The sequence below is a fragment of the Bubalus kerabau genome, chromosome 11 (genome assembly GCF_029407905.1).
Source record: "Bubalus kerabau isolate K-KA32 ecotype Philippines breed swamp buffalo chromosome 11, PCC_UOA_SB_1v2, whole genome shotgun sequence".
In the NCBI taxonomy this organism is placed as follows: Eukaryota; Metazoa; Chordata; class Mammalia; order Artiodactyla; family Bovidae; genus Bubalus; species Bubalus kerabau.
The window spans coordinates 5,901,079-5,925,832 of record NC_073634.1 but is presented as its reverse complement, the minus strand read 5'-3'; the positions used below and the strand labels follow the sequence as shown (position 1 = coordinate 5,925,832).

Sequence of the window (24,754 nt, the reverse complement as noted above, 5' to 3'; positions counted from 1 at the left end):
CTGCCCTAGTGCTTTCTCCTCTCCAGTTCCTAACACTGTGTGCACTGGCCCAGCCAGGGGCCTACACTGACCAGAACCTTCTGGACCTGATTGAGCTGCTATGCCGAGCTGGCCTGGACACCAGACTCCGCCTGCTGCCCAAGACTGATCTCCAGCAGCTTCTGCTCCAGCTCCTGGAGAACATCCGAGAGTGGCCGGAAAAGGTACTGTGGACCCCTGAGTCAAAGCCCAAGCCCCCGGCTTCACCTGTGAGGTCGCCAGGGTGCTCTCTCGGCCCCCAGCGGGGCCCACGCTGCTCCAGCGGTCCACCCCTCTGCTCTCCAGGCCTCCCTGCTTAGTGGGCTGGTGGGAGGTCAGGGTAGGAGGCACCCTGCCTCTGGAAGCCAAGCTGGATGCCCTCTGTGCCCCCCGCAGCTCCGGCAGCTGTGCTGCGCCCTGAGTCGAGCATCTGATCACCACCACAACCTGCTGGCACTCGTGCAGCTCTTCCTGGACGTGACCCCGCGGAGCAGGTGGGTGCTGCCCCACCTCCGTCTCCCCTCCCTCTGAGGCTCATCCCCGCCCTCGTGACACCCTGTGGGGTGTGGAGGATCCACCGTCTGCCCCATCAGTCCCCACAGACCTCCCCCTCCCGCCCAGTGTCATAAACCCAGGAGCAAGAACTAAAAATACAACTCACTAATGACTTCATTACCAAACGGAAAAAAAAGCCTCATTTTCTTAACATGGTCTTATTAGCAAAACAATTGCCTTGTGCAATTTAGCCTCAGACTCACAGCACCCCCACCTGCCTTCCAGACTGCTCCCCCCAGTCCTCGTGGAGGTAGGGTTCCTCCTCGCCATTGAGACATCAGCTGCACAGTGTCCCCTCATCAATCCCCTTGACACCCTCTTCTCAAACTCTCCGTTAATCATTCTATTTTCTGCATGGCTCTGATCTCAGCCAGAAATTTCTTTATATTTGTTTCCTTTTTTAAAAAATTTAATTAATTTGTGGCTGCGCTGGGTCTTCCTTGCTGAGTGAGGGCTTTTCTCTAGTTGCGGTGAGTGGGCTTCTCATTGCGGTGGCCTCCCTTGTTGCAGAGCGCAGGCTCTAGACGCTCAGATATAAATAGTTGCAGCTCAAGGGCTCAGTAGTTGCGGCACATGGCATAGTTGCCCTGAGGCATGTGGGATCTTCCCGGACCAGGGATCAAACCCATGTCCCCTGCATCGGCAGGCGAATTCTTAACCACTGGACCACCAGGGAAGTCCTGTTTGTTCCGTGTTCATGGCTGCCTCTTCTCCTATCACCTCCAGTGAACAGGTCGTTTATTGGGGTCACCGTCATATCACCTCTTATCCAGAACAGAGCCTGGCACACTGTTGGCACTTTGTAAATTCTTCTTGAATGAATGAATGTGCCGAACAAACAAACTCAGCCTGCAGGAAGATAAGAACCAATTTTCTGTACCCACTTCAGGCTCCCCTTCTCCCCTCCTTCCTTCTACTTGAGGGCACAGCCCCAGGGAGTCCCTCTCCCTTCCCTGTGCAGGCCTCTCCCTGCATCCCCTCCTCTCCTCTCTAGGTCTATTTGCAGCTGCTCCTACCTAGAATGGTGCTTCCCCGGTGGCGCGGTGGTAAAGAATCTGCCTGCCAGTGCAGGAGACCTGGGTTCGATCCCTGGGTCAAGAAGATCCCCTGGAGAAGGAAATGACACCCCACTCCAGTATTCTTGCCTAGAGAACCCCACGGACAGAGGAGCCTGGCGGCCTACAGTCCATGGGGTGGCGAAGAGCTGGACTCGACTCAGCAACTAAACCACCACCACCACCACCACCTAGAGTGACACCTCTCCCCACCTTCCAGCCAGGCTGTCCTGGATCCCCTCCAGGGGACCCGACGCCTGCACAGACACTCCAGCTCCTCCTCTGCAGCCTGTCTGTTCTGTGGCTGCACGTGATTGTCCTGTCTCTGCCCGGCCTTGCTCCCCGTCGCCTGCGCTGAGAAGTGCAGAGGGCTGAGCCTGGCCTCTGGGCCCCTTGTGGCCCAGCCCCAATTTCTCCTTTGCTCCAGCCAGGCCATGTGATTTGTGTGTGTTGTTTTCACTTTCATGTGTATGTGTATTTACATGTATGGAAATGTGTCTGTACTGGCAGACCTCGTTTTATTGCGCTTCTTCACTTGATTGCGCTTCACAAATACTCCGTTTTTTGCACGTGAAGCTTGTGGCGACCCTGCATTGAGCAAGTCTGCCAGTGTCATTTTCCCAACAGTGTCTGCTCACTTCATGTCTCTGTGGCACATTTTGGTAATTCTCAAAATACTGCAAGCTTTTTCCTTATTATTATATTTGTGATGATGGCCTGTGATCAGTGATCTTGGATGTTACTATTGTGAAAAGATTAGGACTCACTCTCTGAAGGCTCAGATGATAGCATTTTGTAGCAATGCAATGTTTTTATTTAAGATAGGTACATTATTATTTCAGACATAATGCTGTTGCACACTAATAGACTACAGAATTAATACAACTTTTGAAAAAATTTTATTGAATTATGTTTTGTTTGTTAATAATTTCTGCTTCACAGAAAAGTGACTCAGTTATACATATGTATATTCTTTTTCATACTCTTTTTCATTGTGGTTTATAATAAGATATTAAATATATATACTGAGCTATACAGTAGAACCTTGTTGTTTATCCATCCCACATATAACAGTTTATATCTGCTAATCCCAGATTTCTAGTACTTCCCTCCCCCCAGCTTCCTCCCACTTGGCAACCATAAGTTTGTTCTCTGTGTCTGTGAGTCTGTTTTTGTTTGGTAGATATGTTTATTTGTGTCATATTTTAGATTCCACATAAAGTGATATCATATGGCATTTGTCTTTGTCTTTCTGACTTACCTCACTTAGTATGGTAATTCTAGGACGATCCATGTTGCTGCAAATGGCGTCATTTCATTCTTTCTTATGGCTGAGTAGTAGCCGTTGTATGTATGTACCATATCTGCTTTATCGCCTCATCTGTTGATGGACATTTAGATTGCTTCCCTGTCTTGGCTATTGTAAACAGTGCTGCCGTTAACATGAGGGTGCATGTATCTTTTCCAGTTATAGTTTTGTCTGGATATATCCCCAGGAGTGGAATTGATGGATCATTTGGCAACTCTATTTTTAGTTTTCTGAGGAACCTCCATGCTGTTTTCCATAGTGGCTGCACCAATTTACATTCCCACCAACTGTGTAGGAGAGTTCTATTTTCTCCACACCCTCTCCAACATTTATTGTTGGCAGAATTGCTAATGATGGCCATTATAACTGGTGTGAAGTGGTACCTCATTTTTGTTTTGATTGGCATTTCTCCAATAATTAGCAATATTTATTACCTTTTCATGTGCCTATTGGCCATCTGTATGTTTTCTTTGGAGAAATGTCTTATTTAGATCTTCAGCCCATTTTTTGATTGGATTGTTCGGGAGTTTTTTTTGTTATTGAATTATAGGAGTTGTTTGTATATTTTGGAAATTAAACCCTTGCCAATCACATCATTTGCAAATATTTTCTCCTGGTCTGTACAGCTTTTATATGCACTGGAAAATCAAAAAATTCATGTGACTTGATTTATTGTAGTATTCGCTTTATTGTGGTGGCCTGGAACCAAACCTGTAACTTCTCCAAGGTGTGCCTGCACATATGTGTGTGTGATGAACTGCATCATTTTCCATAGCTGCACAGTATTCCCTGGTCGTGCCTGCACCCGGTCCCTGGTTATCATATTTGTCCAGTATGCAAGCTTGTGCATCTATGCAAATACTTCGATAGGATAAGTTCTTTGAAACTGCCATCCTAAAGTATGAATATTTAAAATTTGGTCTCCAAAAAAGAAGCCGTACTAATCAATAATAGACATGAAAATGCCTGTTTCTCCACACTCTTATTAGCACTCTCATTCTCAGTGTTGTTTTTAAGTTTTAGTTAATCTGGTAAGTGAAAAGTCTCATCCTGTGATTCTGATTTTCATTTCCCTGGTTGCCAGTGAAACTGAGAATCTTCTTCTGTGTTTCCTTTGGTGTAAATTATCTCTTGATATTCCTCACCCATTTTTCTATCTGGTAATTTTTCTTCTTCTTTTTTACATGTTTGTATTTGGCTGCATCTGGTCGTAGCTGAGGTATGTGGGATCTTCATCGCGTCACCTTTCGCTGCAGCTCATGGACTCTAGTTGTGGTGTGAAGGCTCAGTAGTTCAGCGTCAGGCTTAGGGGCTCTGCAGCATGTGGGATCCTCGTTCCCCAGCCAGGGATCAAACCTGTATCCCCTGCATGGCAAGGCAGACTCTTAACCACTGGACCACCAGGGAAGTCCCTCTTCTTCTTAATTATATTGATTTGTAAGTTGCTTATTACGTATGTTTGGGGCACCATGTTTTCTCCTAAGCCTGTAAATTGTCCTTTTTAAACCTTTGTGTTTATCCTTTCACAAAATGATTATTTTTCCTTTTCCAGTAAACTTTTCATTTCAGAATAGCTTCAGACTTTCAGAAAAGTTACTGTACATAGTACAGAGGGTTGATTTGTAATTGAATCTTTCTAGCTTGAAAAGGAAGGCCTTCCCCACCCCAAGAGCATAAAAATATTGTGTTCTATTTTCCTTCAGTACTTATATAACTTTGTTTCTCTTGGCTCCTAATCCCATCTGGAATCCATTTTTTGTAGGTACGAAACAGGGATCTAACTTGATGTTTTTCCCCACCCTCAAAGAGCCAGTGACCCAATACCAATTCTTTTCAGTCTTAATAATCTGTCACTTCCCAAAAGATTTGAAACTGCTTTTGTTACATCCTGAATTTATGACATCCTTCATCTGTTAGCCAAACGGCGATTTCAGATTCCAGGAGTCAGTGTCTTTCAGAGCGTGTCTTTTTGGAGCTCCAGTGCCCTTGGCAGATGCTCCTTGAATACTCGGAGTGAATATCGTGGAACAGACTTACCTGCTTTCGAACAGGCACACCAAGTAGGGTAAACCCTGCTGTTGAGCACTTTGCTGAGAAAGAGGGCTCCTCACTGGGGCGGATATTATTTATTCATTTATTTAGAAGTTGTATTTCTTTTTTCTGAATAGATAAAGCACTCCAATTGGTCAAAATTCAACAAGGACCAGGGAGCGCCTCTAGAAAACGCACCCGTCCCCCTCCCCCATGCCTGTGCCACCCAGCCTGTCCCCATTTCTCATCTGCTCTTGCACACAGCTTGTCCTCCCCGCCCCTCTTTCCACTGCAGCGTGGGTTTTGGCAGCCGTTCCAAACTGGATCGGAAAGAGCCCCTAACTCTTTTCCACAGCTGCCCTGTGTTTCCTGTGGTCTCAGTTGGCTGCCCCCTCCCCTCGCCATTCCCCCGTGTTGGTGGCCTTGTCCCCCCTCCCTTGCTGGCGGCTGAGCCACTGGGCTCGGTGCCCAGACCAACCCGGGAAGGAGGGCGTATTGTTGTGCGAGGGGCTGCCACTGCCTCTGTCTGCCGACTAGTTAAGCACAAACGATCAAGAACGCTCACCAACACTGCTGTGCTGCCCGCGCTCTCCCCGACCTCCTCAACCAGGAATGCGGTGTTAAGCTGAAGGCAAAGTGGAGCCTAGCAGTGAAAAAGGAGAGTACAAACCAGTGTCCTTCAAGCAGCCCCATCTCCCACAACCGTCGCCTCTCCTCGTCGCCCTCCAAGGCTGGCCGCAGCTCACCGTCTCCAGTCTCTTACCACTGTGACCGTCCCCATGCTGTCCGGCAGCGGGATCCTGCTTTTGGTGCACATCTGGCCCTGTCACTCCTTCACTTAAAATCCTTCAGACTTCTGTGCCCAGGATGAAATTCAAACAGCCCTGCCTGGTGCGCTAGGGCCTTCCTGCCTGCTTTCCAGAACCTTCCATGTCCCTCCACGTTCCCCAGCCCCTCAACCCCTGCAGGCTTCCACGCTCCAGCCCTATCCTGAAGCTGTGCCGCTACCCAAACCCACGAGGAGCAGTTGTCTCGAATGTTTCAATCTGTTCCCTCTTCGCCGAAAAGCCTCTTTGCCTGGTCGGTGCTTCCTCAACCCCAAGACTAGGCTCCAAGGAGGCAGCTCCTCTTTGTAGAAACCTCCGGATGCAGAATCCTGGTTATTGGTGCCCTTGGTTGACGCCTTGGGCTGTGAGTGTCCTGAGGACAGGGGCTGTGACTTTGCACTCTGGGTCCCTGGAATCCTGGCACAGAAGAGGGAGCTTGCTGGTGGAGAGCTGGCTTCTGAAGGGCAGATTTCAAAAAGCAGAGAGAGCGAGAATTTTTTTAGTAGCAGATTCCAAAGGCAGAATGGCTCAGGTGGGCCAGAAGATCCTACAGTAAGACTTTGAACATGGATTGCAAATAGATCCAGCAAGGGAAAAAGCAGTAAGTATTAATATCTAGAGACGGCAAGGTCTGCACCCAGAGCTCATCATGCATGATCTCGGATCTTGAAAGATACGGGAGAGAATGAAGGCAAGGCACATGGAAAAATAACATGAACCAGATGAACTGCAGACAGTTCTTTTGGGAATAGCTAAAGCCCACAGAAGGAGCTTCTGTGTATGTGTGTATATGTATATATATATATATATATATATATATATATATTTTTTTTTTTTTTTTTTTTTTTTTTTGCCACACTGAGAGGCATGTAGGATCTTAGTTCCCTGACCAGGGATCGAACCCACACCCCCTGCAGTGGAAGCGTGGAGTCCTAACCACTGGACCGCCAGGGATGTCCCCTGTGTAGTTATTTTTGGTGTGAGGAGCACTCTTCTGGACTGACAGGGAAATGATAACCCTGGTGAAGAGAGAACAACACCATGTAATTCCTGTTTTGTTTCTGTCTTCTTTGTGAAGGAGCCTAATTTTTCACCTGGACTGGAATATTGATCAAAGGGGATTGCAGCCTGTAATAGCAGGGGGAGACAGGATGGCAGCATCTAACTGGGTGGGGTGAGTTGAGGTCCCCTCCACATCTGTCTGTCCTGCACGATGTGGGGGTACCCTGACTCCACAGAGACCTCTGGGGAAGGGAGAGCTCCCCGGGGTATGAAGAAGAAGGGTGTCCTTCTTCACTCAGCGCTGTGGACTTGACGTGTTCCTCAACAGAACTCCCCAGGGGAAAGCCTGTGAGCGCATACATAGAAAAGGAAGCCCTGCTTTCTAGGGTTCCTAAGAATAAATCATGCCAGCCTAGTTGCATTTAGTTTTTGATAGGCTAACCAGAATACCCTGGAGAGGGCTATCTGGATTCTGTAGGGCATTTGATGGAGACGCACATCCTGTCTTGCCACAACATACAGAAGCGTGGGCTGAAGAGTGATGTCCAATTAGACGGACTCGTCGTTGGAAGGTGCCACTGGCCATCAGAGTCCACCTGGAGGACAGGTCCCAGCACCACCCAGAGCTCTGTCTCCACTGACAGGTGGGCCAGCACAGACCCAAGGTCTTGGATGAGGCCATTAACAGAACAGTGGTCGGGTTCATACATAACATGAAGGCAACTAACAGCAAAGATTGCCGAAGATCTCAGAAGACCATAATGATGGGCTGAGTGGGAGAGAGGCTGAGCTGCACAATGAAGAACAGGATCTAGGAAATGGGGCTGGGCAGCCAGGTGTGTGAACTAGACTCTGGGCTCAACCTGTCAAGAGCGTAGCGTCGAGGGGCTCCCCCCAAAATAAGGGTCCACTTCAGTTCTGAGAGCCTTGCTTGATGAGAAAGAATGTCAACAACCTCAAGGGCTTTCAGAAGAACCCACCCACAATGGCAAAAAGATTCCAAAAGACAGAAGAGTAGCTGTTGCACCAGAGGGAAGGGATAGTGTGTGAAGTATGGCAACTTTTATATATATATATATATTTATTTATTTGTGCTGGGTCTTAGTTGCAGCATGTGGAATCTAATTTTCTGATCAGGGATCGAACCCAGGCCCCCTGCTCTGGGAGCGCAGTCTTAGCCACTGGACCACCAGGGAAGTCCCTGGCGACTCTTCCTCAAGTATGCAGAGGCCCTGACTGAATGGACTGATAGGCGGGTCCCGGGACATGAGACCAGGTGACTTTTCAGGTGTTGTTAGGGGTCTAGGTTTCATCATAATACCAGAAAGAGAGAAAGAGAGGGAGGGAGGAAGGGAGAGAGAAGGATGGCAGTCTAGATGTGACTGTGGATGTGAACTTTGTTTGCTAAGGGCAGTCACCTTCTTGTTTGGTTATAATGTACAAGCAGGAGAGGACATATCAGAGGTGGACACTGGGCACTGTGCCAGGTCTGTGCGGCCACCACTGCGCCACCAGCCAGAAGCACCTGCTCCCCTAGAAGGTCCCTGGACCCCTCCCAGGCATTGGCTCTGCGAAAAGAACCACTTTGGCAGCTTTCGTCCCGTGGATTTGTTGTGCTAAGCTTCAGACTCGGGTCCCAGTGGGACCATAGAGTGCTCTGTCTCGTATCTGGCTCCCCTAGCATGGCCAGCACTTGTGGGCGTCAGTCATGGCAAAGCCAGTGATCATAGCAGCTTCTTCGCGTTGCCTGGTGGGAGCCCCCCGCGTGGGTCCGAGGCTGGCTGCATGCCACCTTCTCTTGCTGTCAGCCCTGTGCTGTGTTCACGTTTGTGCCCCAGCGGGTGTGAGATGACTGGGCAGACGGCTGAGGAGGTGACCCGCACCTCTGAGCCCAGGCCCCCATCTGTCTGCCCGGGTAACACGTGCTCACATGCAAGACAGGAGACTCCAGGGGAAGGACCGGGTGGCAGGTGGCTGAGAGAAGGCAGTGCGGGTGAGGGGGCCTGAGTGGCCCGGGAGCGGCAGGCCCGCTGATGCCCTGGGGCAGGGTGTTGGGCAGTGTTTCCACCGGGAACCAGCCGCTGTGGTTGCTTCCTGAACTGCCCTGGAGACATGGAAAAGGCCGCTCACACGTTTGGCCAGATGCCCGATGGCCTTTCTGGGCAGTTCAGCTTCGGCAGGGCCTGGTTCCCGTCTGAAGAGGCTGCGTTGACCTGTGTGGTGGTCCTGGCACCCTCCTGGCCCTTGCGGGCATGGGGCCTTTGCTGCCCCCAGGGCTCCAGCAGGCTGCCCCTCGCAGGACCTGGGGGGAGAGGGGCTGGAGGCTGGGAAACTGAGCGCCTGTGCTCCACGTCTGACCGGGCTCTGCTTTCGGTTTGGAAAAGTCATTTCCAAACCTCCCTGCGCCTTAGGTCCCTCCGTGTGCTGATCCAGCGTCCTGGTCTTGCAGCGGCCCGCGGGGGTGGAGGGGGCAGGCCGCTGAAGGGGCCTGGCCTGGTGTGAGCGCAGTGGGCTGAGCCCGTTGCCTTATATGACAGTAGCTGGGAAGGTTCCAGGGCTTTCTGCGTCCTCCTTTGTCCGCCTGTTCCTGGGAGGCCTCCCGGGTGGGGTCAACCTCCAGAGCCGCAGGCCTCGCCCCACTCCCACCCTCCTCCCTGCCCCCGCCCCTGCTTGCGCCCTGCGCAGTTTGGGTGGTGTTTGGGGTGAGTCTTGGCTTTTCCTCCTCTGACCAGTAACTTCTCAGTGTAAAATTGAAAACCGGTCCTGTCTCCCTGTCTGTGTCCCAGTGGGAACTGAGAGGGCAGGGGACTGTGTTTAGAAGGCAGAGAAGGGCCTTGGGGATGAAAGGCAGTGGGCAAGCAGGGAACGCCGCCCGCAGATGTGGGTTTCTTTCATCCATTCGTCCCCTCGGTGCTCTTTCTAGCGCTTTGCTCTTTATTTTTCACCCCCGGACAACAGCTCTGTCCGCCTCTTTTTCCTGGAACCAGCCCTGGCTCTGCCTGCACCCCCATCCAGGGTCGGCCCCTCCCTTCCCGCTGTGGGCAAGAGCGCTCCCGAAGGCTCGGATTTGGGTTAATGAAGCCCAGATGCTGGACTTCTGACTCCCGCTGCAAGTTCGCCTTGCAGCAGCGGCTGGAGGGGCTGCAGGGTCCGTCTACCTCCCACTGTGCTCCGGCCCGGCCGGGCTGGCGGGGAACAGCTGGAGAGCAGGTTCTGGCCGAATGTGCGGCGGTGATGGGCGGAGCCCAAGGAGAGACGGGGTGGAGCTCCGGATGTGGGGCGGGGTCCTGCCTGCCTTCACCCGCAGGAGGCTGGTATGGGGGCTCGCTGGATGAGGGGCTCTTGCTTTCTGTTTCTTGGCGGAGTCCAGATGGGATTGCCTCTCCCCAGGACTCAGGTGGTCGGTGGGAACACTGATGCGCTCTGCAGAGGGAACCGGGGTCAGAGAGGGCCCTGCGCTGCCTAATGGCAGCTCTTCCCAGTCCAGGATGGCTGATCTTTCTCAGGGACGCCAGATACAACACCAAGATCACATGCGAGGAAGTTATGCTAAGGAATTATTCCTTGTCTGTAGGATATTATTATTCCTTATCTATAAGAAATTCAAATTTAACTGGGCATCCTATATCATCCTATAACTCTGGAAGATAGGGACAGGGAGGCCGGCATGCTGCCAGTCCATGGGGTCGCAGAGTTGGACACCACTTAGCGACTGAACAACAACAACCACCTGTATTTTTATTGGCTAAACTGGGCAATCCTTACCCCACCCCCACCCCCGCCCAGCTGAACTTCTTTAAGTAATCCTTCTATTGAATTGCAGCATACAAACAGAACACCGACTGTAAGTGTGTGCTCAGCGAGTTTTCACAAGTCCAACACACGCAGCACCCAGAACGAAAGGAGGGGATTCCCCGGCGGTCCAGTGGTTAGGGCTCATCACTTTTCACTGCTGGGCACAGGTTCAATCCCTGGTCGGGGAACTAAGATCCTGCAAGCCATGTGGTGCGACCAAAAGAAAAGAAAGTGAAACGCGAACAGAACCTGCCCCCCACCAAGGATAGCAGGATCCGCGCTTTTGTACTTAATCATACACATGTAGTCTTTTGTAATGGCTTCTTCCGCACAGTGCTGTGAGGTCACCCATGCTGCTGGGTGGAAGGAATCCTGGCTCATCCATGGTTGTTGAGTGCTGCAGATGGAGTCCAGTCGTCTGTCCACTCGTGGACCGACATTGCACGTCTTCCTCTCTGTTTTTTCCTAAGTCGTATCTCTGTGCCAGGGAGGAGGACTGCTGGGTTGTGGGTGAGCAGGTCTCACCCGGCAGGTGACCGAGCTGGGTGTGCATGTTTGTGTCCCCTCCAGCTGTGTGGGAGCGCCCCCTGCTCTTTCTCACGTCTGCCCTTCTGGTAAGGGGCACTGCTGCCTGATGCTGTTTTTTGTTTGTTTTTTTAAATCAAGAGCTTCTTGCATTGTTGATTTCTCTGATTTTCTTGAATAAGAATATAAATAAGGTGCCTGCTTCAGGTACCACCTGCTCAGCCCCATGGGAGTTGGCAGAGGCCATTCCCACCTCCGTTCCCCACCACCCAGGAGCTCCGCACCCCCGCCACATGAGGCCAGGGTGGACGCAGGCCCTGGGGGAGTTGCAGGGGTGCCTTCAGCCCCGCTGAGGGGGCGCCAGGCTCAGTCCTGCCTCCCCCAAGTACTTCTTTGGGGAGACACCATTTCTGAGGACTGCCTGCAGCCTGCTGTCCCCTTGTGCCACCCTTCTGTTCCTTGTGGGGTCCTTCTGGGATGGGGGCGGGGGCGCCCGCGGGGTCCCTCCAGCCGTGTTGCTACTCAAGGGCATGTCTCCTCTATGGAGCTGGTTCTGACCCAAGTGTTTTCCACCATGTTCCTTCAGTTTCCTCCGGCTCTAGGGGACACAAATGCGCACACCCACCTCGGTCGCCGGGCTTTCTGGTGATAGCTTTCTGTGGGAATTAGAGACTGTGGCCACAGCAGAATCCATGTCAGGGGCTGACCTCTGCTGCCCGTGGGGGCCACAAATGTGTGGAAGTGTGAGGAAGATGTAACCCTCCCACCCCTCCTCCCGTCGCCCCCTCCAGCCCCTCCTGGCCACTGCCACCCCCAGTCCCATCCTCTGGTCTCTACTCCCCTCTTCTCTCTCCCCTTACTCACCCCAACCCTCAGGGACCCATGAAAGCCAGAGCCCGACTAAGTCAAAGATCTCTCTTGGTAAATGTCACATTGCACTTGAAAATATGTGGGTTATTTTCACTTATCTTTCGATACTGATTTGTAATATAATTCCACTGATAACAGATTCTATGATTTTAATACCTTTAGACCATGAAAAGTTTGCGCCTTGTTTTATGTCCCTGGATATGTTCCAGTATCTCCTAGTTAATAGTCTATGGAAACTTGAATTTGTATCCTACTTGCGTGAAAATTATGTAAATCTTAATGCTATTGGATTGGTTTGTGGTGCTTTTCAGGTCTACTGTATCCTTCTACTTTTCTGTATATCCATTCTATTAATTTTTGAGAATTTTATATTGAAACTCGAATTAAAAATCTTAATCTACTTAAAAAGTCATTGTAATACATAGTGATGGTGGTGGTTTAGCCACCGCCGTGTCTGCCTCTTTGCGACCCCATAGACTGTAGCCTGCCAGGCTGCTCTGTCTGTGGAATTCTCCAGTCAAGAATACTGGAGTGTGTTGCCATTTTCTTCTCCAGGGGATCTTCCCTACCCAGGCATCAAACCCTGGTCACCTGTGTTGCAGGTGGATTCTTTACTACTGAACTACCAGGAAAGCCCCACTATATCGTGGCTGCTGCTGCTGCTGCGGCTGCTAAGTCGCTTCAGTTGTGTCCAACTCTGTGCGACCCCATAGACGCAGCCCACCAGACTCCTCTGTCCACGGGATTCTCCAGGCAAGAAGACTAGAGTGGGTTGCCATTTCCTTCTCCAAATATATCGTGGAGCTATGTGTAACTTTGTTCTGTATTTTCCAAGTCTCCTGTAAATGTGTTATCATATTTTCATAATTTAAAAAATAAAATAGAGAAAAAATCGGAGCCATAAACATTAGCATCTGAAATCCCCATTATAAGGCTTTACTACAGAAGAGCCGGTACCCACTCCACCCTGAGGGAATCAGTCAGGACTGGTGCTAGTCTTAGAAGCACAGCTCAGACTTGCTGAAGAAGCAAAGGGGACTTTATCCGCTGACTGCATAGGTCTGGGGGTTGGAGGCTTCAGGCAGGGAGGGCTCTATCTCTACTTGCTTCATCCTCCAGCCTCCCTCACCCCTGCCCCAGCCCCCCAGAGAGGCAGGGTGGGCACCAGTGACTATAGAAGCCCCTCCTGACAGATTAGTGGCCCTGCTGGAAGAGCACTCACTCTACTAGTTCCAGTCGAGACCCCGAGGCCCCTTCGCAGTGGCTTGAACACAGGGGCTGATGGGCCAGGCCCGGCTCACGTGCCCACCTGGGAACCTGAATCTGGGCTGGGGGTGGGACTGAGGGGACTCTCCAAAGAAAAGTCACTGGATACTGGGTGGAAAAAAACCAACAAAATGTGGCCTCACCAGCCCTGGTCACCCACTTTCTACCACCTTCCACAGGCTGAAAGATCTTAACGCTGCAAAGGAAAAAAAAGACGATGGTCTGTACAGAAGTGGTTGAACGGTATCTCTGTGTAGCACAGACTTATAGAGAAAAAATAAAAAACTAAGAAGAAAAACACTACTATGCTAGCCTCTGAAATCACCACCTTTTTTTTCATTAATTATTTTCTTTTTGCTTATTTTTAAACTTTCCCATCTGGCATGTTTTTTATGACTTCTAAAATAAATCATAAATGCTGGAAACCAAAGGAGAAAGCTAAAATTCCCCAGACAGAGGGGCTCTGCTCTCCTCTCGATGTGTGTCCTACACTTCCCTGCCCACCCACAGACCTTAACCCCCACAAGCCCAGCAGAGTGCATGCCTTCAGTCTCTCTCGCCCCTTCTCCCGCAGGCAGCTTCGAGGCCAGCTCAGCCTCCTGGTCATGGCACGGCTGCTGAACCAGCAAGAGAGGCTCCCTCTCTGGCAGGAGAAGGCCCAGGTAAGTGTTTGCCTCAGCATCCTCTGGGGGCTGGGGGAAGCCGGCCAGCCCCTCCTGCCACTTTTCCTGAAGGTTGGGAGCCTCAGGCCAGGGAAGTTCAAGGTGGGTTTGCCTTTTCTGCTCACATCCTTGCATCTAACAGTCACTTTCTGCATGCCTACTCTGTGCCAGCCACTGAGGATAAAGCAATGAGCTGGGAGCAGGTATTGCTTTTTTTAAAGCTGTGGTAAAATATACATAACATAAAATTTACTATTTTGACTTTTTTTTTTACAACCTTAACAATTTGTGTGTGTGTACGTTAGTTACTCAGTCGTGTCCAACTCTTTGTGTCCCATGGGCTGCAGCCCTGCCAGACTCCTCCGTCCATGGAATTTTCCAGGCAAGAATACTGGAGTGAGTTGCCATTCTCTTCTTCAGAAGATCTTCCCGACGCAGGGATCGAACCCAGGTCTCCTGCGCTGCAGGCAGATTCTTTAACTGTCAGGGCCACCAAGGAATATTTATTCATTTGGCTGCACTGGGCCTTAGTTGTGGATGCTGGATCTTTTTTTTTTTTCCTCCAAACTTTAAACTTTTTATCCTGTATTGGGGTGTAGCCGATTAACAATGTTGTGGTAGTTTCAGGTGAACAGCAAAGGGACTCAGCCGAACATATAGATGTTCCCATTCTCCCCCAAAGCTGCCTCCCATCCAGGTCACCACATAACACTAAGCAGAGTTCCCTGTGCTACACAGTGGGTCCTTAATGGTTATCCATTTTAAATATAGCACTGTGTACAAATTCATCCCAAACTCCCTAACTGTCCCTTCCCCCCAGCAACTGCATGCAGGATCTTTAATTGCAGCATGCAGGATCTAGTTCCCTGACCAGGGATTGAACCCGGGCCCTCTGCCTTGGGAGCTTGGAGTCTTAGCTGCTTAGCACCAGGGAAGTCCCCATCTTAGCAGTTTTAAGTGCAGAGCTCTAACCATTCTGAAGGACCACTGTCCATCTCCCAGACAGAAACTCCGCACCTGCTGGCCTCCGACTCCCATTCCCTCCTCCCCAGCCCCGGCGTCTATGACATTTTATAGGTGGAAGAACAACAAAGGTGCAAACGAATACGGCTATGAACACTGCCTGCTCTCCCATGTCAGCATGCTGGGCGCAGCAGGGGAGGAAGGGTCTTCTTTCTTTTTCCCTCTTCTCTCCAGAAAGCTCTGATTGCAATCTCTTTGCAGCTCAGAGAGCAGTAGTTTAAGGGCCCTGGAGGCAGCGTGGGTCACAACCGCCCAGGATGTGGGGTGGGGGGAGGCCTGGGGGGCCTGCGGGGGAGGTGAGAATGCTCTTACCTGCCTCCAACCCCAGTAGTCTCCCTGGAACCCATAAGACTTGCCGGGGACAGCTGAGCTGTCTAGCTCCACCGCATGAGCCAGGCGAGGCAGTCCCAGGGAAAGGCTGAGTCTGTAGTCACTGGAGGTGCACAAGGCAAGGTGGCATCACCCCTTGGCCAGAGTGCCGAGAATGTTTTGGACCCTCCTGGGGTGGGGTGGCCTGAGAGACCACAGTCACAGTGCAGGAGCTCAGAAAGGTGACTGGTTGGGTGGGCTCATCCAAGTGGGCCCTGGCTTTGCCCCGGCTGCCCTCTCTGCCTTTCATGCTTTTCCCCTGCAAAATGCGCAGGGCAAGCTTGGCAGGAGCTTCTGGTCACTTCAGTTCCAGTTGAAGTGTCACCTCCTCCAGGAAGCCTTTCCTGACCAGCCAACCCAAAGTGCCCTGGCATCAGCACCCTATTTGAAAGTACTCATGGTGCTCACCGGGCTTCCCTGGTAGCTCAGCTGGTAAAGGATTCACCTGCAGGAGACCTGGGTTCGATCCCTGGGTCAGGAAGATCCCCTGGAGAAGGGAATGGCAACCCACTCCAGTATTCTTGCCTGGAGAATCCCATGGATAGAGGAGCCTGGTGGGCTACAGTTCATGGGGTCACAGAGAATCGGACGTGACTAGCGATTAAGCACACACAGCACATGATGCTCACCTCCTGAATTTTTTTTTAATTTATTCAGAGTCTATGTTACACACAGAGAGACACACACAAACACACACACACCCAAGAGCAGCTCCCTGAGTGCAAGGACCAATGGTCTATGCTCGCTCGTGCTTGTCAGCTCCTAGCACAGTACCTGCCACACACAGCACCTCAGCACACACTCGTGGACTGAGGGAACCCAGGGCTGAGCTCCAGGGTGTTCAAGGATGGTTCCCCAGGCAGAGAGCTTAGGAAGGACAGTGAGGAGTTGAGGGGTGGCCTGCACACAGGGCCTGATGACAGAACCTCTGTGAGAAAGAGGACGGAGGGACCAGACAGGTGCAGGGCAGGCAGAGATGCAGTGGGAGCGAGACCAGCGGTCCCAGGAGGCCCCGGGCGACGGGGGCAGCCTAACAGACAGGCACTGCAGGGCAGCCTGTGAACTCTGCAGAGAAGCGAGAGCAGGTGCGAGGCCAGAGTGTCGAGATCAGAAAAGGCAGGACCGGCCGCAGGTGGTGGGTGGGAGTAGCCACCTTCTGGCGGCACTTGGCAGCAACCGGGAAAACACAGGCTGGCTAGAGCGTCAGGGCCAGGTCAAGGCTTGGGGTTTTGTTTTGATTTGGTTTTTGGCTGGAGCTTGTGCAGGGGAGGGTGTGGGGAGCGTAATGAAGGCCGGAGAGGGTGAGGAGAGTGGTGTGGGGGGAGCACTGGGGGTCTGGGCCTGGGGGGGACCCGCAAGGGAGGCAGGTGAGCAGGGCTGGCGGGGGCGGGAGGCAGGCCTCCCCCGGGGAGAGCTGGCCTGGGTGCTCCCAGCCTGTCCGGCCAGGCCCAGCCCTGCCCCTGTGGGTCCCAGCTCCACAGCCGTCCTGCCACACCAGTCACCCACCTGCCCGCATGCCCACCGTGCATTCATGAAACCCCAGTGGTGCACCTCTCGTGTGCAGGCTCCGCACCCGGAGACGACCTCAAAGGACAGGCTGTGAGTGAGCCAGGTTGAGGACACAGTGACTAATTCTGGCCCAGGCAGCCAAGTGGCTTCCAGAGGCGCCCTGAACCAGGTCCTGAAGGGTGAGTCAGTGCTTGTGCAGAGGACCTGGGACCGTCAGCAGGCGGGCAGCGCAGCGCGTGCAGACCCACGCCAGACGGGAGGGGGGGATGGACCGGCCGGGTCTGCCTCAGCCATCCCTCCCGTGTGCTTCCCCGTCTGTCCTCCCTGCAAGCCCAGGGCTGCCGCACGGCCTCCTCCCAGGTCTCCGGGCTGCAAGCACTCCCCTTTCCAGTTGGGCCTGTCAGACGGTTCCTTAGGAGACACGCCTTCGAAGGGTCACCTCAAGCCCAGAGCCACCCACGTCCCGCCCACATGCCCCCTTTCCCCACTTCTCCTCGAAGCCCTGGCTGCCAGGGCTGCCCCCACCCTCCTCACAGGCCAGCCTGGCTGCCCTCTGCACGCGGCTTTGTGCCTAGGGCACTTCTTCCTTTCCACCCATCACATGCCAACCAGAGTGTTGGCTCTAACGTGCCACGGAGCACAGCTGAGCTCCGGTGCCCTGTACAGGACTCGCCTCTCGCAGCAGCCCCAGGTGGTCAGGTCTGGTTCTCTTGTCCCCGCTTTGCTGTTGTCCAGTCGCTCAGTCACGTCCCACTGTTTGCAGCCCCATGGACTGAGGCACACCAGGCTTCCCTGTCTTTCACCATCTACTGGACTTTGCTCAAATTCATGTCCATTGAGTCAGTGATGCCATCCACATTTACAGATAGGGAAACAGAGGCAGGTACAACTAGGAAATTTCTCAGGGTCACGAGGTGGGAGAACCGTGAAGCTAGGATGCAAAACCCAGGTGCCCTGACTGCAGAGTCTGTGCCCTGGACCCCTGCAGCGTGCCGCCTCTGCTCGTCCAGCCCCTTCCTCCTCGGCTCCCATTGTGGGGACAGCCTGAACCATACCTGCTGCTTCATGCCGATGCACCCAGCTGGTGCCTTGAACTTTGGTCCCAGACGGCAGACAGGAGGACAAGGGCCAGCCCTCCCACTTCCTTCATCCATATATACAGGCTTGATTTTTGCTGTTGTTGTTTAGTCACTAAGTCATGTCTGACTCTCTTGTGACCTCCATGGACTGTACCCCTCCAGGCTCCTCTGTCCATGGGATTTCCCAGGCAAGAATACTGGAGTGGGTTGCCATTTCCTCCTCCGAGGGATCTTCCCAGCTCAGGGATTGAATCTCTGTCTTACTTGCTTGATAAACCTTAGCAGTTGATTCACCGTGAAGGGCAGTTCAAGGGGTGATAACGGGCTCACCAGAGGAGAGGGTCTGGGGTGAGTGCCCAGGCAGGGGCTTTTGGGGCATTGCTGGGCAGGAGGAGCCCCCAGGGCCTGGATGGGTTGTGTTTCTGTCTGAGGCTGCAGCCTAAGGCCCCAGGAGCAGAAGCGGGTGCTGGAGAACTGAATCTGAGGGACAGGACTTCTGTAGGTGGTCAGAATGCACCAGCCCCAAGGCTTGCATCTTCCAGGAGAGTCTTAGGATCAAACTGCTTCTTTCTTGTTGTTCCTGCGAATCCTGAGAATAACCCAGAAACAGCAGGGTTTGGACTCCAGGCACCAGTGTGCTCCAGACACAGCTCAGGGCGTGGAAGACACAGCCCTGAACAGAGCTCAGTCCTTCCCTCCTAGAACTCTCCGGGAGACAGACACAGGCACCAAGAGAGAAGCAAATCTTTGGCATTCCAGATGGTGCTAAGTGCTGTGGAGAAAAATAAAGCCCGATAAAGAGGAGAAGGGAGGAGAAGGGAGTGTTGGGAGAAGACGCTGCTTTATAGTAATGAACAGAGAAGGGGACATCTGAGCACAGACCTGAAGAAGTCACACAGGTTTCCTGGGGGAAGGACATTCCAGGCAGAGGGAACAGCATGTGTAAAGGCACTGGAGCAGACAAAGGCCTCTTAGATTAGAGAAAAAGCAAGGCCAGTGTGGCTGGAGCAGAGGGCTGAGAGTGGAGTAAGAGGCGTTGAGGCCAGAGGGGTAAGTGGGGACTCAGGAGAGAGCTTGACTTCCGTGCCAAAGTGGAGAGCTGCAGGAAGGTGTTGATAACAGGAGAGACATAACTTGATTCATAAAAGTCTTTTACAGTTACACTGGCTGCTGCATTGAGACTAGACTGTTAGGGGTGGGGTGTGTGCATGCCGAGTCACTTCAGTCATGTCCAGCTCCGTGTCACTACATGGACTGTGGCCTCCCAGGCTCTTCTGTCTATGGAATTCTCCAGGCAAGAATACTGGAGTGAGTTGCCATGCTCTCCTACAGGGGATCTTCCGGACCCAGGGATCGAACCTGCATCTCTTTTGTCTCATGAATTGGCAGGTGGGTTCTTTACCACTAGCGCCCCTCGGGTGGGGTAGAAGAAGACAGTTGCAGTAATCCTGGTAAGAGCTGTTGGCGATGTAGCCTGGGGAGATGGTGACGGAGGTGGTGAGCAGGTTAGGTTCTTGGCGCATTTCCCAAGTACAGCCAGCGGGAAGTAAAATGTAAGAGAAAGGAGACGTGGAGGGCTCCAGAACCTGTGCAACTGGCAGGATGGAGAAGCCCTTTACTAAGACAGGCAAGATACAGGCAGAACAGGTTTGGAGAGAAATCGGGAGTTTCTTTCTTATCCCAGGCCACCTTTTGCAACATCATAAGCCTCTTTTTTCAAGCCATGCCTTCCAGTCTGGAGTTTGGAAAATATAGGCTTCAAATGGCTGAAATCAAGGGGGACAAAGAGTTGGATCTATTGTGGAAAGACCAGCTGCAGACCTGACCTGCTATTCATTTGTTCACTCATTTAGCAAACACATATTAAGCACATACAGTAGCCCCTGCTCTCCACGGGAGGCACAGTGCAGGCTGCTTGTGGGCGCCTGATGAGCCAGGTCATAGTTGCAGCACGCGGACTCTTACTTGTGGCTTATGGGATCTAGTTCCCTGACCTGGGATCGAACCCCACACCCCTTGTATTGAGAACCCCGTCTTAGCCACTGGACCCCTAGGGAAGTCCCACAAATTATTTATTTCTGAAATTTTCCATTTAACATTTTCAGATCTTGGTTGACCACGGGTATCTGAAACCATGGGGAGTGAAACTTTGGATAAGGGGGCACAGCTGTGCCAGGGGCCATTGCTATACGAGGCTCTGGGAACACTGCAGGGATCACCCCTGCCCTCGTGGAGCTGACATCCTAGTAGGGACGGACGAGCAGATAATAATAAACATAGCAAACAAGTAAATGGCATCACATATCAGAAGGTGCTAGTTCACTTCAGCCCCTCAGTCGTGTCCGACTCTGCGACCCCATGGACTGCAGCACGCGAGGCTTTCCTGTCCATTATCAACTCCCACAGCTTACTCAAACTCATGTCAATTGAGTCCGTGATGACATCCAACCATCTCATCCTCTGTTGTCCCCTTCTGCTCCCGCCTTTAGTCTTTCCCAGCTCAAGGTCTTTTCAAATGAGTCAGTTTTTCGCATCAGGCGGTTCAAAGTATTGGAGTTTCAGCCTCAGCATCAGTCCTTCCGATGAATATTCAGGACTGATTTCCTTTAGGATAGACTGCTTGGACCTCCTTGCTGTCCAAGGGACTCTCAAGAGTCTTCTCCAACACCAGAGTTCAAAAGCATCAATTCTTCAGTGCTCAGCTTTCTTTATAGTCCAACTCTCACATCTGTACATGACTACTGGAAAAACCATAGCTTTGACTAGATGGATCTTTGTTGGCAAAGTAATGTCTCTGCTTTTTAATATGCTGTCTAGGTTGGTCATAACTTGTCTTCCAAGGAGCAAGCATCTTTTAATTTCTTGGCTGCAATCACCATCTGCAGTGATTTTGGAGCCCCCCAAAATAAAGTCTCTCACTGTTTCCATTGTTTCCCCATCTATTTGCCATGATGTTAGTTTTCTGAATGTTGAGTTTTAAGCCACCTTTTTCACTCGCCTCTTTCACTTTCATCAAGAGGCTCTTTAGTTCTTCTTCACTTTCTGCCATAAGGGTGGTATCATCTGTATATCTGAGGTTATTGATATTTCTCCCGGCAGTCTTGATTCCAGCTTGTGCTTCATCCAGTCCAGCATTTCTCATGATGTACTCTGCATATAAGTTAAATAAGCAGGGTGACAATATAAAGCCTTGACGTACTCCTTTTCCTATTTGGAGCCAGTCTGTTGTTCCATGTCCAGTTCTAACTGTTGCTTCTTGACCCGCATACAGGTTTCTCAGGAGGCAGGTCAGGTAGTCTGGTATTCCCATCTCTTTCAGAATTTTCCACACTTTATTGTGATCCACACAGTCAAAGGCTTTGGCATAGTCAATAAAGCAGAAATAGATGTTTTTCTGGAACTCTCTCACTTTTTCAGTGATCCAATGGATGTTGGCAATTTGATCTCTGATTCCTCTGCCTTTTCTAAATCTAGCTTGAACATCTGGAAGTTCATGGTTCACATACTGCTGAAGCCTGGCTTGAATAATTTTGAGCATCACATTGCTAGCATGTGAGATGAGTGCAACTGTGCGGTAGTTTGAGCATTCTTTGGCATTGCCTTTCTTTGGGATTGGAATGAAAACGGACCTTTTCCAGTCCTGTGGCCACTGCTGAGTTGTCCAAACTTGCTGGCATATTGAGTGCAGCGCTTTCAAAGCATCATCTTTTAGGATTTGAAAGAGCTCAACTGGAATTCCATCACCTCCACTAGCTTTGTAGTGATGCTTCCTAAGGCCCACTTGACTTCACACTCCAGGATGTCAGGCTCTAGGTGAGTGATCACACCATCGTGATTATCTGAGTCACGAAGATCTTTTTTGTATAGTTCTTCTGTGTATTCTTGCCACCTCTTCTTAATATCTCCTGCTTCTGTTAGGTCCATACCATTTCTGTCCTTTATTGTGCCCATCTTTGCATGAAATATTCCCTCAGTATCTCTAATTTTCTTGAAGAGATCTCTAGTCTTTCCCATTCGATTGTTTCTCTGTTTGCATTGATGACTGAGGAAGGCTTTCTCCTTGCTGTTCTTTGGAACTCTGCATTCAAATGGGTATATCTTTCCTTTTCTCCTTTGCCTTTTGCTTCTCTTCTTTTCACAGCTATTTGTAAGGCCTCCTCAGACAACCATTTTGCCTTTTTGCATTTCTTTTCTTGGGGATGATCTTGAGCACTGCCTCCTGTCCAGTGTCAGAAGGTGCTAACTGCTTGGAAAACAAAAGTCATGCCCGGAAGGGGATTAGCAAGTGCAGGTTCTGTGGGCCCGCAGGATAGACGGGAGGGGGAGGCGGCAGAAGGCTGGAAGAAGGTTGGGGCAGCCATGCAGTGTCAAGTCAGAAGGTCCACGCAGGGCACAGGCTCCGGGAACAGTAGGGACACTTTGGGCCTTGCAGACACTTTCATTACTGACTAGAGGATTTTTGCAGAAACTAGTTCCTGTGGCCTTAGTTTCTGATAAGTGAATATTGAAACTTTTGCAGCTCATAAAGGTCGGGTATCAACAGACATATGAATACGTCTCTGGTCAATAATATGTTCAGGTCCTGGCCTTCTCCACTGAGCTAACAAAAGTAGCTGCTGGGGTCTGAGCACAGGAATGACCGCTGTGTGGACAGTTGCCTGGCTGGGAACGGTCTGCTGCCTCTAGCCAGACGAACCGCTGAGGCCAGCGGAGGCCTGCCTTTTTGGGTGATAGTTTGCTTCTTGCCCGGGGATGTCTGTCCTGAAGGGCTGACTGTTTGCAGAGACAGCTCTCAGCAGTAGGGGTGGAGCGGGGATACGTGCTGGTCAGAGCCTGGCCCTGCCGGGGACCCACGCAGCCCAAATAAGTCCTCATCCCAGAGAAGGGTGTGTCTGCTGGAGAGGGAACGGCTGGGGCTGCCAGAGCTGGGAACAAAAGAGAATAAGCAATCAGAAGGCAGCAGCTTGCCATGCTGAGCAGAGCGAAGCTGTTTTCCTGGAGTGAGAGGAAAAACGTGGGAGCAGCCAGCCCGCTGCCCTGTGGGCCCCTGCCTGCCCCCGCCCCTGCCCAGGGTCCTGGCCGGGGTGGAGCTGCCGGCCGGAGGGCTGCTTCTGGGGCTGTGGGCTGCTAAGCTCGCCCTGTGCGTGCACAGCTGTGAGCCCGGGGCAGGCAGGACTGTTGTGGAAACTATCCGCAGACTTGGAAGGCCTGAGCAAGGCAGCACAGCCCTGGTTTTGGTGAGAATCCAGATGGTGCCTGTCTTCGCCAAAAACCTCCCCGCTCTGTCTCCCTGCTGCCCGCTCTCCCTTTCTGCAGGGATCAGACACTCAGCCAAGAAGTCCTGGCCGCCTTCCAGCAGCCAAGGGCCCCGGGCCTGACTCCTAGCCCTCACCCAGCCCAGCTGCTCCTGTGGGCTGTCTCAGCCCATGACTGGCCGAGGTGCTGAGCAGGTGTCTGCGGCTGAGCTGGGGAGGAAGCCAGGTGTGCCGGACTGGGCTGTGATCAGGCGGGAGCTGGCCCAGGGCTTAGCCCTCGCCCTTTGGGCCAGCCCACACCTGCTACATCTGAAGAGATGGCGCCTTTGTGAACCTCCCTGGCCCCACACCTTCGTTCTGGGTCCTCCCTCCCCAGGGCTATAGGCAGCCTCAGAGGGGCCCAAGACTTGCCTGCCTTCTGGAGCCCCAGCCTTCAGTCAGCCCTGGGGCAGCTGGTTGTCCTTGCTGGGGCCCAGTTGAGACTGCCGAGACCAGGTGCAAGGGCTGGGCAGGAACGGTGGCCTGCTGCAGACCCCTGACTTACGAAGCTGCATGTGCCCACGTTCACAGAAGGTGGGCGGTTTAGGTGCAGGGCAGGGCGGCTAGCAGGCCCAGTGTCATAATAACCAAAGGGCACCGTATGGACCTCCTGGGGAATCCCATTCCAACAAAACAACTGCGTGCAGACATTGTTGAGACGATCAGAGAAACCCGAGCACAGGTGTGGGGTCGTGTAAGGAATGCTTGTTAGTTGTGTTGGGCAAGAGAATAATGTGATTACTTTACAAGGGGAAAAAAGTCCTTATCCTTTTCTGTTAGAAGATCTTTGTGGGTAAAACGATCTGAGGTTTAGATTTGCTTCTAAATTCTCTGGAAGGAAAAAGGTTGGAGGGGTTGGGGAGGATGTGATGAGTGCAGTCACCATTCACATTCAGACATGGGCTGGGGGCAGTTCTCAGCCTCTTTTCTTTCAAGAGCATTGAAAGCCCTGTGTTGTTGTTGTTCGGGTTCTAAGTCACGTCTGACTCTTAGCGACCCCGTGGACTGCAGCACGCCAGGCCTCCCTGTCCCTCACCAACTCCCAGAGCTCACTCAAACTCATGTCCATCAAGTCGGTGATGCCATCCAACCACCTCATCCTGCGTCGTCCTCTTCTCTTGCTTTCGATCTTTCCCAGCATCAGGGTCTTTTCCAGTCAGCCAGCTCTTTGCATCAGGAGGCCAAAGTATTGATGTTTCAGCACTAGTCCTTCCAATGAATACTGAGTTGATTTCCTATAGGATTGACAACCCCCATAGTAACCAGTGGGCTTGAGCAGCAGCAGCTCAGAGTTGGGAAGGTCTTGTCCGGCAGGGGCGGAGACCCTCGTTCTGGTCTTGTTTCTTCTAAACCGAGTGTCTGCTCAGTCCCGGGCTGTGGATTAAAGCACTTGCGCGTCCTCCTTCGCTTGTCTGAAGCAGCAGCCCCCAACCTTTTTGGCACCAGGAACCAGTTTTGTGAAAGAAAGTTTTTCCATGGACTGGTTGAATTGAAGGGGCGGGGATTGGGGATGACTTGAACGCATTACATTTATTATGCACTTTATTTCTATTGTTACATCAGCG

General features: G+C 51.9%; 1 protein-coding gene across 1 annotated transcript in view; it reads left to right on the top strand.

Moving 5' to 3' along the window:
- Positions 1 to 24,754, top strand: part of FAM178B (family with sequence similarity 178 member B) — a 105,367-nt gene that overhangs the window by 61,180 nt on the left and 19,433 nt on the right. Inside the window, exons 10-12 of the mRNA XM_055539374.1 lie at positions 27 to 203; positions 415 to 512; positions 13,828 to 13,915. Of these exons, the coding sequence (XP_055395349.1) occupies positions 27 to 203; positions 415 to 512; positions 13,828 to 13,915 (363 nt within the window). The remainder of the gene's footprint in view (positions 1 to 26; positions 204 to 414; positions 513 to 13,827; positions 13,916 to 24,754) is intronic.